Genomic DNA, 13,817 nt, shown 5'->3' with positions numbered 1-13,817 from the left:
TCCGTGTTGAGAGGGACGAGTCCGGCGCTTCGGCCCTGCCCGGCGGTGTCCCTTCACCCCGAGGCATCCCCGTTGCTTCCTGTTCCGGAACGTCTCGGGCCTGGGGGCTGCTGTCCTGCTGTTTCAGATGGGCTTTTTCTACTCAGTGATCTGTAGTTAAGGCTCCTCCTTTTTCATTTACAAAAAAACATTGATACGAGAGAGAGAGAGAAAGAGGGAGACGTCAGTTTGTTGTTCCACTTATTTAGGCGTTGAGCGGTTGATTCTTGTCTGTGCCCTGATGGGACGCTGAACCCGCAACCCTGGCGTGTCGGGACGGCACTGACCCCCCTGAGCCACCACCCGGCCAGGGCTCGCCGCGGCATTTCACCGTGTGACAGCCTGTGTGCACTGCGTGGTTGGAGCACCGTCCATTTTTTTTTTTTATTAACGGGTTCCTCGATCGCCACTGTGGATTTTACAAGACAGCCCTGGGGCCGTTGGGAGTGCCGTGTGGGGTCCCACCGGGAGCCAGAGAGCCCGTGTGCCTCCTGAGTCCCGCCAGTGTGGGGGCCCCCCCCCCGCGGCTCCTCGGGCGAGTGGGTGCCGTGTTGTTCACACGCCGTGGCCCCTGGACGCCGTCCTCAGGCGCCGTCCGCACAACACCTCTGAGCCTCGGCCCTGTCAGCCACCTAGAGAGTGAGGTTGCGTTTTCCTCTGGGGACGGGTCCGTGTGCCCCGCCCACCTCCCCCCACACACAAGGAAAACCTTTTTCTCCCCCTGCCCCCCCGGCCCCCCCAGTGCCAAGAGGTGATAGAGACGTCCCTGGCCAGCGCCAACCTTCTGGCCGACGACGTGGATTTCCACTCCTTTCCCTTCGACGCCTTCGGAAAGGGGCTGATCAAGAAATGCCGCACGAGCCCCGACGCCTTCGTGCAGCTGGCCCTGCAGCTGGCGCACTACAAGGTGAGCGCCGCGGGCGGGCGGGAGGGACACAGGCCCAGGCGACCTGCCCCGGCACCCCACGGCTGCACTGGGGGTCACCGGGCCGGGTGCATTGGCACAGCCCCGTCGGGCCCTGGCCGTGGCCGTGCCCCGTGTCACACAGGGCAGGGAGGATCCGGGCTGGGAGCACAGGGCGGTCTCCCTGCTCTGGAAAGGGGAGACTCCAACTCCGAGGACACCGTCAGGCGGAAGCACTGAGGGTAGATGACTGGGCGTCTCTGACCTTGGACACGGCCTGGATTTGCTCATCACTGTAGATGCAGAGAACCCTACACAGCGCCAGCAGGTAGACTCTGCCAGGGCAGGGAAAGCGTGACCAGCAGCAACCGCCGATGCCGGTGGCGGGAGGGTGGTGTGTCCCTTGGAAACCCGGTAACAGGTTGAGTCATGTGATCAGGTAGAAGAAGAAACCGTCGTGACAGATGCTAAAAATGCCACACCTCCGTCCCTGGTAACTTGTACTCCCGGGACCCGTCTCCCTCACGTGACAAGTGCCATTGCGGGTCAGTAGCCAGCAGGGGGCGTTAGAGGTGAGGACGTGGGGGCAGCCCCGAGAAAGCAGGGGCAGCTCCGCTGCCCCAGAAGGTCTCCTCGGGAGCCCCACGAGGACGGGTGACCGTGCAGGAGGAACATCCGTGCGTCCACGCAAGGAAAAGCTCTCAGGATGGGGGGTGGCCCGGAAAGGAGGCCCGGGGTGGACTCACCCAGAGGCCCTGGAAGCGGGAGGGAGGGGGGTTGAAAACCCAGCATCCCAGAGATGGACGGGTCTGCCCGCGTCACACACGTTCAGGGGTGTGGCGGCAGGTTTAGGAGAGGAGGTCGGTCGCCTGATCTTCCGGTCCCTCTGGGGGAGCGAACGGGCACGGAGGACCGGTGACACCCTGAACAACCCAGGTGATGAGGGGGAGGCAGGGTGACGCCCAGACTTTCAGAGCCTAGAACCCGGACTGGAGGATGACAGTCTTGCAAGGTGCAGTGCGGTGCGGCCGGGATGGTTCCCTGCCGTGGTGTGCGGGGAAGCAGACGTTCACCTGGGGGGGGGGGCGGGGGGTGACGTGGGTAGTGATGGGGGTCGGACGGTTTGGCTGGAGGTTGCAGCTGGGGGCGGGGGTAAACAGCCCAATAGAACGATGGAGTCGGAGCCGAGGTGGGTGCTCGTCTCACAGGAGAAGAGCGTGCCCAACGGCTAGTGACGCACAGAAAGTTCGCCCTTCCTGGGAGCCCAAGGCATGTAGCACCCACAGTTCTACTGGGAGACGTGTCCTTCGGGGCAGGGTCCCGGAGCTGTGTGTCCGGGCCCCTCGGCGAGAACTCGCAGCCGTCGGAAGGGGTGTCGGTGTGACACTCGTTAGGTTGAGGCTCTCTGCAGGGGGTGCTGGGGGACGGGTGAACAATGTCTGTGCCGTGAAGACACACCCAGAGGCCCCCCCCACGGCGGGGTGTGAGAGTCACTGGGTCGTCACAGCGACCGGCAAACTCTGGCCACCGGCCACGCCCAGCCCTTCCCCTGTGTTTGCCTGGCCCTTGAGCTGAGAATGGTTTCACATTTTTAATCACCTGAGAAAAAACCCAAAGAAGAACAGTGTTTTGTGACACGAGACAATCACACGGGTCTCCGGGGTCCTGCAGAGAACGCTGGGTTGCAGCCGGCCCGCGGCGGCTGCGTGATTTGCAGAGTCTCGAACGGCGAGATGGGCGGGGAAGGCTGGTCTTGATTTTCTTCGGTTTTTCTGTTCTGATTTTTTTTTTTTTTTTGCACGAGCCTGTATGTCATCACAGTTAGTCTTCAGGGGCTCAGGTTACTTATTAAAAGTTAAAGCACACCTGTTTTAGGAACCCAAGTGCGTGCACCTGTTCTTTGCCCGCCGGCTGGAGGTCATCAAGATTTCCTTCTGGGCCCCTCCCCTACGGGAATTTCTCACACAGCGCTCCGTCTGTGAAAAATGACCGATGTATTAGAGTGACCCATTGAAGATGTGAGATCCATCCATCCCAAACTTACTTATTTGTATGTTTATTGACTTCAGAGGCAGAGAAAGGGAGAGAGGGGGAGAGAAACATCAATATAAAAGAGAAACATCAACGATCAGTTGATCGGCTGCCTCCCATCCACAGCCTTCGGGATACGGGCCGGTGCTCCAGCCCCTGAGCCGCACCGGCCGGCCCGCCCGGAACATTCCAGTGTATGCTCTGCTGAGCGCCGGCTCCGTAGGGACAGGGCTCTCGGGGGAGCTGAGGTTCAGACCCGGCGTCCTGCCCAGCTGGGAGCTGTTGGGCCTCCCCATGGTGGGGCACAGATCCCGGCGTCCTGCCGGGCCCCGGGATCTGCCCCAGGCTTCTGAACCTCCTCTGTCCCTGGACCCCCTGGGCAGCTTGGGGACCCCTTCCCAGAATGAGGTTTCTAAAGCGTACCAGGAAGCACACCGGCTGACCTGGGCTGTAAGCAGGTCCTTAAAGTGCAGATGTCAGAATAGTCCACATGACTCCGTGGTGCAGCGAATCTAATGAGGCGCTGGATTTCGAGGGGCTGGTTTGGTGACCACTATAACTTGGAAGCAGCGATAAACATAGGTGACGTTTTGGGACGTGTGCAACCACCGTACCTGGGTGTGGAAATAGCTGTGATTTTCTATTCAGAGTCACAGACGCCGCTCCTAACTCCCGCGGTTTGTAGCCGGTGCTTCTGGGGCGGTATCCCCGGCTGAGGTCAGTGGGAGTTAAAACGGTTACGTTCTCCAAGTCCGCACATCCCGGAGGTTCGTGGTCGCCGGCCTGGTCCCTGGCGGCCCCCACCCCGCCCCCGACACCACGACGGCCCCATTCACTCCCCGCCTGCCACGCGGCCCCTCGAACCGGCGAGGCCCCTGCCCACCCCGGGGCCTTTGCACTCGCTCCCCCCGTGAGGCCTGCGTCCCTTCTGTTCGGTGCTGCGCCCACCCTCACTGCGTGACACCCTGTCCAGCTCTCCCGCCAGGCCGTGTGCTCCTTGACGGCAGAGGCGTGCGCGGTCCTACTGGCCGCCACGGGCCCGGTGCCGGGACCTCGCCAGCCCCAGAGGAGGAGGAGGAGGAGGAGACGCCCGTGGCCGCGTAGTTCACGGCTGACCGAACGAAGACACTGGGCAGGGGCCCTGGTCTCGGCCCGAGGTGGCTCCCTTCCTGCTCTCCGGCCGCATCTCCTTTCCCCCGAGGAGACTCGGGGTGCAGGAGGCCCCCGGGCCGGCCCGCCCCACCCCGCCAGCCCTGGGCAGCGGTGGTGCGGCTGCTGCGCGCCAGGTCCGTGGCCTCACGCCTCGTGTGCTTGTGTCTGTGCAGACGCTGTCCCTCCGTCCTGCCCGCTGGGCTCCGGGACGCCTCGGCGGCGGCAGGTGCCCGACGGCGGCTGGCTGTGGCGGGTGCAGGGGGTGGGGGTTGGGGGCTGCAGGCGTCTCGGGCTTGGCTCCGCGAGGGTCCGAACGCACTAACATTCTTCGCGTTTGCCCAGAGGTGGTCCGGCTGGCCTTTTTCAGCTGTGGGAATGGTGCATGAGGGTGCTGGCCACTTCACGGCATTCACGTGTGACGGGGGAGCTACTTCAAGGAACTGACTGCATCCTGGGCCTCCAGTTAACCTTTATTAGATGACTAAAATGCCAGATTTACACTAAAATGCCTTTTCTCCTCTTTCCCTCCGCCCTCCCCACTGCTTCATTCATAACAACCCCCACCCCCCAGTAAGGGGCCTGCAGGGAGCTCCCCGCAAGGCATGTGGGGTACACAACCTGGACCCCGCTCACCGGGGAAAGGAGTGAGGGGTTAGAACCCGCTCGGGCCCCATCGGGGAATGTTAGTGGCGGGCGTGGCAGGCACGGGTGCTGTGAGCGGGTGTTCTCTGTTGGGGCACGGGGAAGCCTTCCGTGGGGACCACCAGGGGCTGGGGTGCAGGCACAGAGGGGCGCTGAGCCCCCCGCACACCGGCAGCCCCAGCAGCCTGCGGGGCCCTCACTGGTCTGGACTGCAGACCGGGGGTGTTCCGCCACGGTGGGGTCACCAGGGCCCGCGCCAGGCTGCACCCAAAAGAAAGCCCAGGTGCTGTGCATCAGGAACGATCCGGGTCCCGGCCGTGTTGGGAACCCGCTCCCCCCCGAGCCCCTGGCAGCCACAGACGCCCCCTGGGCGGGGCACTGGTCATTTCCCGGTGCGGTGCCTGCGGTGGGATGTCCCCTGCTGCTGGGACTCCGTCCCTGTCCCCCGCCCCTGCTGCTCCTCGCTGCACCCTCGCCAGGCTGTCATCGCCGCGCCCCAGCCCGCCCGCTCTCCTGCCTGCCACCACCCCTCGTCCTGGTCCTGGGCCCCATCACAGCCCCCACCCGTCTTGCCCCCCTTCTCTCCTCCCCAGCCTGAGGCCCCTGTCCCTTTCCACAGCCCTGTGGCCCCAAGCACAGCGGAGCCCCTTGGGGTTCAGACCAGCTCTCAGCCCGCTCCCGGGGAGCTGCCGAAAACCCCGAGCTCCTGGCTCATCTCCCTAGACTGACAAGCAGCGATCCTGGGGGACTGGGCTGCCCCCCACTGCGCCCCTAGATGCCCGGGTCACACCCCTTGTCGGACTCCCAGCACCTCCTCCCCTCCTTACCCAGCAGGTGACCTGTTTCACCGAGAAAACGAGAGTGTCCCAAAGGGGCCTCCCACCTGTGCCCCACCCCCTCCGCGGGTCCCACAGCTGCTCCCTCCCCGCCCCTCCTCCTCCCCTCCCGTGGTGGGGGGGGCCTGCTGCGAGGCAGTCCTGCTGCCTGCCCTCCCGCCCCCAGGCAGCCCCGATCTCTCCAGCGGGTGTTCCCACGGCCCCCAAACGTGGTGGAGGGCCTGCTGCCAGCACCCCCCCCCCCTCGAGTGATGCAGACTGCTGCATGCGGGCCTGCTTGCCACGTGTGCCGTCGGCACTCGGGGGGCGTGTGCAGCTCGGGGACCCGCGCCCCGGCGCCCGCTGCCTCTGGGATGGAAACCTGGGTTGCCGGGGCGGCCCCCCGGCCTCGCCACGCTAACGCCGCCTCCGCCACCCGCTGCCCTGTAACCCTGTGTGAAGGCGGGCGGCGACTCAACACGAGCCGACGGCCGCGTGGGGTCTTCCCTGCTCGCCCGACCCCCTCCCCGCGGGCCCTGCATGAACGCGCCTTCTCCTCCGCACGCAGGACATGGGCAAGTTCTGCCTCACCTACGAGGCCTCCATGACCCGGCTGTTCCGCGAGGGGAGGACGGAGACCGTGCGGTCCTGCACCTCGGAGTCCTGCAGCTTCGTGCTCGCCATGATGGACCCCCACCGGACGGTGAGCAGCGCGGCGGCTCCGCGCCCGGCCCCTGCTGTCCTGCGGCCTCCCCCCGGGGCTGGGGAGGGCTAGAACGTAGCCACGGGGACCCGGGGGGAGGGGGACACTCGTGCCCGTCCTCTCGTTCCGTGACGCCTGCGGATCAGGCTGCGCCCGCCGAGAGTCTGCAAATTAGGACGGTGCGTGCAGGTGAGCGAGGCGCCGGAAACGGTTGGGGCTTCAGGCCGAGCTGTGGGTGTCTCGGTGGCGAGAACGGGGGAGCCCTCCACTCGGGGTGACTGCGCCCCGAGCAGGCGGATGCTCGGGCCCCCCGTGTGCTGCTGCCTTGGGGAGCGGTCGCCTGTGGAGCATCATCGGGTCAGGTCCGTGGGTCGAGGGACAGAGACGCAGCCGAGCTCAGCCCAGGTGCGCCCAGCCAAGCACAGGTGCTGACGCCGATGCCCAGGGCCCTCCGCCCTGCTCTGCTCCGCCAGGGCGGGGGTCAGGGTCTCCCTGCAGTGGGCGGGCGCAGCCCTCAGGGGGCCTCTGCTCCTCCTGTGGATGGCCTGGCAGAGCCCCAGCAGCTGCTGCCCGCAAGGCCCAGCAGTGCTGGTTTGGGGGGTGGTCAGCAGGACCACCTTGGAGGGGTGGTTACGACCCACGGAAACACTGCAGACAGAATCTCACTTCCAGATGAGAGACGGGGGCCCTGTCGCTCCCCTGCCTGCCCGGCGTTACCCTAAACACAACGGCCGGCGTGAGAGGCCGCGAGCCTTTGCTTTGCACCACGAAAGAACAGCTGTAGGGGGAGCCCCGGGCAGGCAGAAGCCCCAACGGCGTTTGGACGGGAGACGGAGGGGGGGTGTTTGTGGGATGGGGGGACGGTCCCGTCCCTGCAGAGAAGGTGTGTCTTCGGTGCCGTGAATGTGGTGACGCTGGTTCTAAACGGGGGCCCCCCAGGTTCCATCGGGGGTGGGGCGGGCACAGTCCCTGCTTCCTTACCTATGTCACAGGCACTCCCCGGGGGACACCTCGCGGCTCTGGGCTCAGCCCGGAGGCTGCTTGGCCTTGCCTGACCGTCCCCGAGGCTTGAAGCACGAGACACGCAGTCGGTACCCCCCCCCCCCCCCCCCCCCACGGCAGCTCTGGCTCTGTTTGCAAGGGGCCGAGTCTGTTACCGTTTTTACGTGAGAGGTCTCATTTGTGTAAAAGATGTAACGCCACCAGGTAGGCTGCCCAGAGGACCCCCGAAGGGCTCCCCCCACAACCTGGGGGAGAGGCTGTCAGGCGGTGGGCAGGTCCCCTTGGCATTTTCTCCCAGATGCCTCCCCCCATCCCCAGTTGCCTGGTTTTCAGCCCCCCGTGGGCCCTGCAGAGAAGGGCCCCGGACCTTCACCTCGGAGCTCAGGCCTGCGCCGCACAGCCCGGAACTCCGCGCCCTTTGCCCCCCAGGTGGAGCAGAGGCTCAGACTGTTCAAGATGGCCTGTGAGAAGCACCAGCACCTGTACCGCCTGGCGATGACCGGCGCCGGGATCGACCGCCACCTCTTCTGCCTCTACGTGGTGTCCAAGTACCTCGCCGTCGAGTCCCCCTTCCTGAAGGAGGTACGTCGTGTCTCTCCCCTGCAGCAGCTCACCCCGGCTCCCGGCCTGAACCAGAGCCCTCCCCCCGCCCCCCGGGTCCCTGGGACGGCCTCACGGGTGGGGCCGGCGCGGCAAGCAGGCCTCGGGGCTCCGCCGGCCTCAGCGGAAAATGTGCGTCTTCAGCCCAGGAGTGCCCTGTGCTGCAATCGTCCCTGCGGGCCCCCGCACATGAGGAGCCTCCAGAGCACAGACAACAGTAAAGTGCCCTGAAATAGGGAAGAAATGACGTGCTCTGAGCATCTATCACCTTCGTGGTGGAGAGTGCGTGTTCAGTTGTATGAACTGTAATTCCTAGGAACGGCTGTGTTCAACACGCAGCTGGAAGATTTTTCAAAACAGCCCCCACTGTGATCTTTTTTTTTTTTAAATCCTTGCCTGAGGATACGTTTATTGATTTGAGAGAAAGAAACATAGATTGGTTGCCTCCCACACACGCCCTGACCAGGGATCCAACCTGCCACCTAGGCATGTGCCCTGACGGGGAATCGAACCCACAACCTTTTGGCGTACGGGACGACGCACCAACCAACTGGGCCACCCGGCCGGGCCGCCCCGCTTTGTGAATGTTAATGTGTCCGCCACCTTTGCTGCTGGAGACGCCTCTCGCTGGTGTCGGCCCTTCCAGCCCGCCGTCCCCCCCTGCCCCGCGGCCTGTCTGCAGGTGCACTGGCCCCACCAGACAGTGGCAGACCCAGCTGGCCTGCCCTTGTCCCCCGCCGGGGCCCCTCGGGGACGGGGGCCGGGGCCGGGGCAGGTGTCGCTGGAGCGCTCCATGTCTCTCTCGCCAGGTCCTGTCCGAGCCCTGGAGGCTGTCCACCAGCCAGACGCCGCAGCAGCAGGTGGAGCTGTTCGACTTGGAGAGGAACCCCGAGTACGTGTCCAGCGGAGGGGGCTTCGGGCCGGTGAGTGAGCGGGGCCTCTCCGGGCAGAGCGGGGCGGCCAGTCCCGTGGCTTCCGGCTCGTCCGCGCTCAGAGCCCTGGGAGGGAAAGGAACCCCGGCCGTTGTTAACACAGAGGGGTGTTTGGTTTTTTTTCCCCACAAATAGTACTTTTTTTTTGGTCATCATTAGAAGTCTGAATTTTTTTAAAATTTTTTATTTATTTTTGGGGGGGGGGAGAGAGAGGGAAACATCAATGTGCGGTTGCTGGGGGCCGTGGCCTGCAACCCAGGCATGTGCCCTGACTGGGAATCGAACCTGCGATGCTTTGGTTCGCAGCCTGTGCTCAATCCACTGAGCTACGCCAGCCAGGGCTAGAAGTCTGAATTTTGAACAGGTTTTTGGACTGGGGCTCTGTCCCCCTCAGGACCAGTCCTGCCCCCGGTAGCCTTTGCAGACCTGCGCCTGCACCTGAGCCCGTGGGGCTCCCAGTCACACCTGGGAGCACGTTCTAACGGAGCCGTCACGGGGCTGGTGGACGGGCCGGCCGGCCGGCCCCTTCTGTGGAACCACGGCCCCGAGGCCGCCCGGGGCGAGTTCGGCCCTTTGAGCTCTGTGACTGGTGTTTTCCCCACGTTTCCCGCCTGGACGGAGCGGGTGCCTTCACACCGCCCCATCGTCCTTGGGACACGGACCGACCACTTTCTCCTCGGCCCCCTCTGTGGCGCCGTCCGTGAGGTGCCTGTCCTGGCCGACTGCCCGCCGTGGTGCGGCTCAGAGGGCCGCAGGCCGTGGGAATAGGGTCGGCCGCGGGCCCGGGGTCAGGCTGTTGGAGAGCCCCCTTGGCCCTCGTCTCGCTTCCGGAGCTCACGTGTCGCCTTTGCCGTGTCCTGCAGGTCGCTGACGACGGCTACGGCGTGTCGTACATTCTGGTGGGAGAAAACCTCATCAATTTCCACGTGTCCTCCAAGTTCTCCTGCCCAGAGACGGTGAGACACCAACACCCCTGCCCCCCACTCCTCAGAGGACAGGGTGTTCTTACCATTTCCTTTCTTAAAAAACATTTTTTATTGATTGAATTTAGGGGTGGAGAGAGAGGGAGAGGAATAGCAATTTGTTATTCCACTTATTGATGTATTTATTCATTGATTGATTCTTGCACGTGCCCTGACCGGGGATCAAACCCGCAACCTTGGTGTATCCGGACGATGCTCTAACCCACTGAGCTACCCGGCCAGGGCTATTGTTTTCTTTTTTCTTTCCTTTTTTTTAAAAGAGTTTATTTATTTGAAAGGGGAAGGGAGGGAGAAAGGGAGAGAAACATCAGTGTGTGGTTGTCTCTCCCACGCCCCCTACTGGGGACCGGGACCACAACCCAGGCATGTGCCCTGACTGGGATTCGAACCGGCAACCCTTTGGTTCACAGGCTGGCTCTCAATCCACTGAGCCACACCAGCCAGGGCGTGTTTTCTTTTTTAAGGGGAGCATATCCTTAACTTGACAAAATTTCAGTTCGCTTATGGACTTGGACTTGCTCTGGAGCTTTACAAATTAATGAATTTGGAAATTCTGTGAATCTCGTTTTTAAAGAAAGGGTCTCACCTGGTGGAACGTTTACGTTTGCTTGCAGCAGTGGTGGCGGGTCTCGGTGGGGGAGAGTTTGTGTCGCTTTCAGACCCTGTGACCGGGGAGAGGACTCGTGTGCACGTGCCGAGAAACACGCACACGGCACGGCGCTGTTCGTCCTCATGTGCGTCCTCTCGGTCCCACGTCGCACACCCGTCGCCCGACGAGCCACGCCAGGGTCGCTCACAGAGGAGACCGCAGTCCGTGCACGTCCTGTGCTTTGTGCGGAATTTGATGGCTGGACGTCAAAAACGCCCCCCAGCCTGGTAGCTCCGTGACAACCCTCCGCGTCTCTCCAGAACGGGCGACGTAGTAGGGGTTGAGGTGTGAGGTCCGGACTTAGAGCCTCGGCGAGCAGAGGCCCGGCAGCTCCTCGTTTGAGTCAGGTCACGGGGCGGGGGGGGGCGGGGGAGGCTGGACACGCGGGGCTCGCCCGGCCGTAATGCCGTCTGTTCTTCTGCTCCCGCCCGCCAGGACTCCCACCGCTTCGGGCGCCACCTGAGGCAGGCCATGGCCGACATCATCACGCTGTTCGGCTTCCACACCAACTCCAGAAAGTAGCCCCCGCCCCGCGTGGACCGCCGGGAGGGGAAGGGAGCTCTCCGGACCGGAAACCAAATGAGAAATCGCCCTTAATCCCGATCGTAGTCCAGGGTGGAACATTCCTCTAAAGAAACTCAGAAGTGTTCTTGCCGTCAAGGGTTTGGTGTTTTTTTGTTTTTTGTTTTTGTTTTCTTTTCCCCCCGGAACAGCAGCCTCCACCACGTGAAGCAGCCCCCCCCGCGCCTTTCAGGCGGGCCCCGACTCGGGGGACGTCTGCGGAAGCGCCCCCGAAAGCCCTCGCATCCGCTCGTGTTTACTGAGGGACTAGAACTGCACGGAGCTCGTGAAAGGAACCGGGGGGGCTGTGACCGAGCACGTGCTGCCGGGGGTGGCCGCACCTCCCCGGGGGCGGCCCAGCACCGGGTACCGAGGGGCGTGTCGCTGTGTCCGACTGGTGCAAGCCCCTGTTCTGTCCCGGGAGAAGAGGGCTGTGCGAGCCAGTCGGAGATGGTAACGGCTCGTCGTGGACACGCGTGTGACACGTGCTTTCGGAAACAGCCTTCGCCCCTGAGCGCCCGTCTGCCTCAGGCGCTGCCGTGTGCGCATGTGTGGTGCCCGGCCTTGCGAGCGCCCCCGGCCCAGTGCCTTACACACGGGAGGCCCTCGGCCTGAGGGAGGCCGGACGAGGGGCTTATTTTGTAAATAAGTAAATGCAATTGTAGGTGTCTCGCTCCTTCTCAGCTCACCGAGTGGGTCACCCTAACTAGGATTTTTCTGTGGCTCCCCCAGCCCTAGAGAGCCCGGCGCCCCCTGGGGGCCGCTGTGTGGGTTCCCCCATCACGCTGCCTTCCTTTTGAGAGTGGGCGTGCGTCAGAAACGGGGGGGCGTTGGGTAGGGTGCTCAGACATTGCACGTCTCGTGCAGTGCCTGCCCAATGACACACGGTGTGTGCCTCAGTAGTACCCGAACTGGTGGCAAGCTGGCCGTGACCTTTGCCCCTGGGAAAGGAGCAAAACTTGAGAAAAGGGAAGAGGAACCTCCAAATAAATGGTCGGGAGAGGGCAGTGCCGAGGCGCCAGGCAGAGAGCTTTCTAACCCCCGCCAGCGAGAGAGAGAGAAGACCCCTCTGCTTCGAAAGGAGGTGGGGACACGGCGCACCGGGTCATCTTGGTGGCCGCTGCAATGTCGCAGGTGATGAGTGCTGGCTTTAACACAGCCTACCCTTTCGACAGGAGTGCCTTATCAAAAAAAAAAAAAAAAGGGGGAGTGGCCAAAACTATGCACTGAATTGTCTTCGGTATTTCATGTAAAAAGAAAGGATCCTGAAACGAGTGACCCACTGTCTCCAGGCAGTCCTGACAAGCTTGGCCGTCCCTTAAAGCAACTATGTATTTATTTCTCTGACCACTTTGCCCTGGCTGGGCTCGCCCCTGGGGACCCCTGCCCCTGGGGGTCGCAGGATGGAGCCACACCGCCTGCGAGGAGCAGGTGCCGGCCCGGAGCTCACCACGTTTATTCACGTCTGTGTCGTAATGCAAAACCCCCACCCGATGGGCCAAAGATGTTTTTCTCTTAAAAGCAAGAAGTGAGAACAGGAGAAGAAAAAAAACCCATAGTATGAAGGTCCCCAACTCATCTGGGTACTCAGTCCAGGGGGAGGTGTGGACGCCCCAGCCCCCTCTGCCTCGGGCAGCGGGGCTTCCGGTCAAAGCCCGTCGGCCCCCACAGCCACCTGAATCATGCACCACTGACCACTGACCACTGACCAGTCTGTATCACCCAGCGTTCTTCAAACGTCCACGTGTTAGCACTCAGATCTATTTGGGCTTCTCTCTCAGGTTTTAAATATTTTTGCAAATCAGTGCCGTTGTCAATGCAATTTTTATATTCCTTAAAGGACAGGAGAGTGGATTTTTACTGTACATGTTGAAAAGGCAGAGGTGAGAGTATTATGTGTTTAATTTAATTCGGAACAAACCTCGGTCTCACGCCGAGGGGGGCTGGGGTTTGAATCTCGGACTGTGAGTCGCTTGTAAATACAACCTGCTCTTTCAGATGTAAATCTTAGAAACGCAGCCTGAGTGTTGCCACTGATAAAAACATTAATCCCAGCCTACCACAGTGTCTGTTTCTGTCTCTTTTGTTCTGTTAATGAGGAGGCTATGAGTCAGGCACCGAGCACGCGACACTTGGGGCAAAGGTGAGAGGCCAGGATAATGCACAAGAGGCCTGGGGTGGGGCAGAGCCGACGGGGAGGGCGGTTGCCCGGTGGGCCTGTGGGTCTTCCCTCTGCCTCCACTCCTTCACCCGCTCCCTGTCCTGTGCCCAGAGCAGCACCTGATGCAGAGCAGCTGAGCCGTAACCATCTATCTGCCTGGTGGATGCACGAATTCCGTTTCCTCAGCAGTTCTTACTGACTGACTGCGCGGGGCACTGTTCTAGGTGCCGGGAGGGCAGCGGGGACCCCACCGGGTTCTGACTGTGGGTGAAGATCGAGTTCCCGTGGGAGGAGGTAGAGAGCCGGTCAAAGGGGTGTAAGCGCCCAGGGCAGATGGGGCGTCACCGTGGGTGGGTCAGGCTGGAGGAGGGGACAGGAGCAGGCCCAGGAAGGGGGGCTGATTTAGAAACAGGCCTGGCCGAGTTGGACCCAGCAGGGCTGGAAGAGCAGCTAGGGGCAGCGCGGGACGGGCTTGCTGTCCAGGTGCAGGCGGAGCCTGCTGCACGTGATGCCTGACACCTGACACCTGGGAGCTTGCCCGGTACAGATGTCTGCTGTGTGAGTGAGTGAGTGAATGAATGAATGAATGAACGGGGGTGATGTGCTTGCTCAGGCTATTCAAGCCACTCACATTCTTATGTGG

General features: G+C 62.6%; 1 protein-coding gene across 2 annotated transcripts in view; it reads left to right on the top strand.

The window, feature by feature from the left end:
* CPT1A (carnitine palmitoyltransferase 1A) overlaps window positions 1-13,075 on the top strand; it is a 47,001-nt gene extending 33,926 nt beyond the window's left edge. For both annotated transcript variants that reach the window (XM_028515390.2, XM_028515391.2), the window contains exons 14-19: window positions 782-946; window positions 6,152-6,286; window positions 7,718-7,870; window positions 8,698-8,811; window positions 9,684-9,776; window positions 10,888-13,075. In XM_028515390.2, coding sequence (XP_028371191.1) covers window positions 782-946; window positions 6,152-6,286; window positions 7,718-7,870; window positions 8,698-8,811; window positions 9,684-9,776; window positions 10,888-10,974 — 747 coding nt within the window. In that variant the 3' untranslated portion in view covers window positions 10,975-13,075. The remainder of the gene's footprint in view (window positions 1-781; window positions 947-6,151; window positions 6,287-7,717; window positions 7,871-8,697; window positions 8,812-9,683; window positions 9,777-10,887) is intronic.
* Window positions 13,076-13,817: the final 742 nt, after the last annotated feature.

This window comes from Phyllostomus discolor, chromosome 6 (assembly GCF_004126475.2).
Source record: "Phyllostomus discolor isolate MPI-MPIP mPhyDis1 chromosome 6, mPhyDis1.pri.v3, whole genome shotgun sequence".
In the NCBI taxonomy this organism is placed as follows: domain Eukaryota; kingdom Metazoa; phylum Chordata; class Mammalia; order Chiroptera; family Phyllostomidae; genus Phyllostomus; species Phyllostomus discolor.
This window is presented reverse-complemented; position numbering and strand designations above follow the sequence as displayed.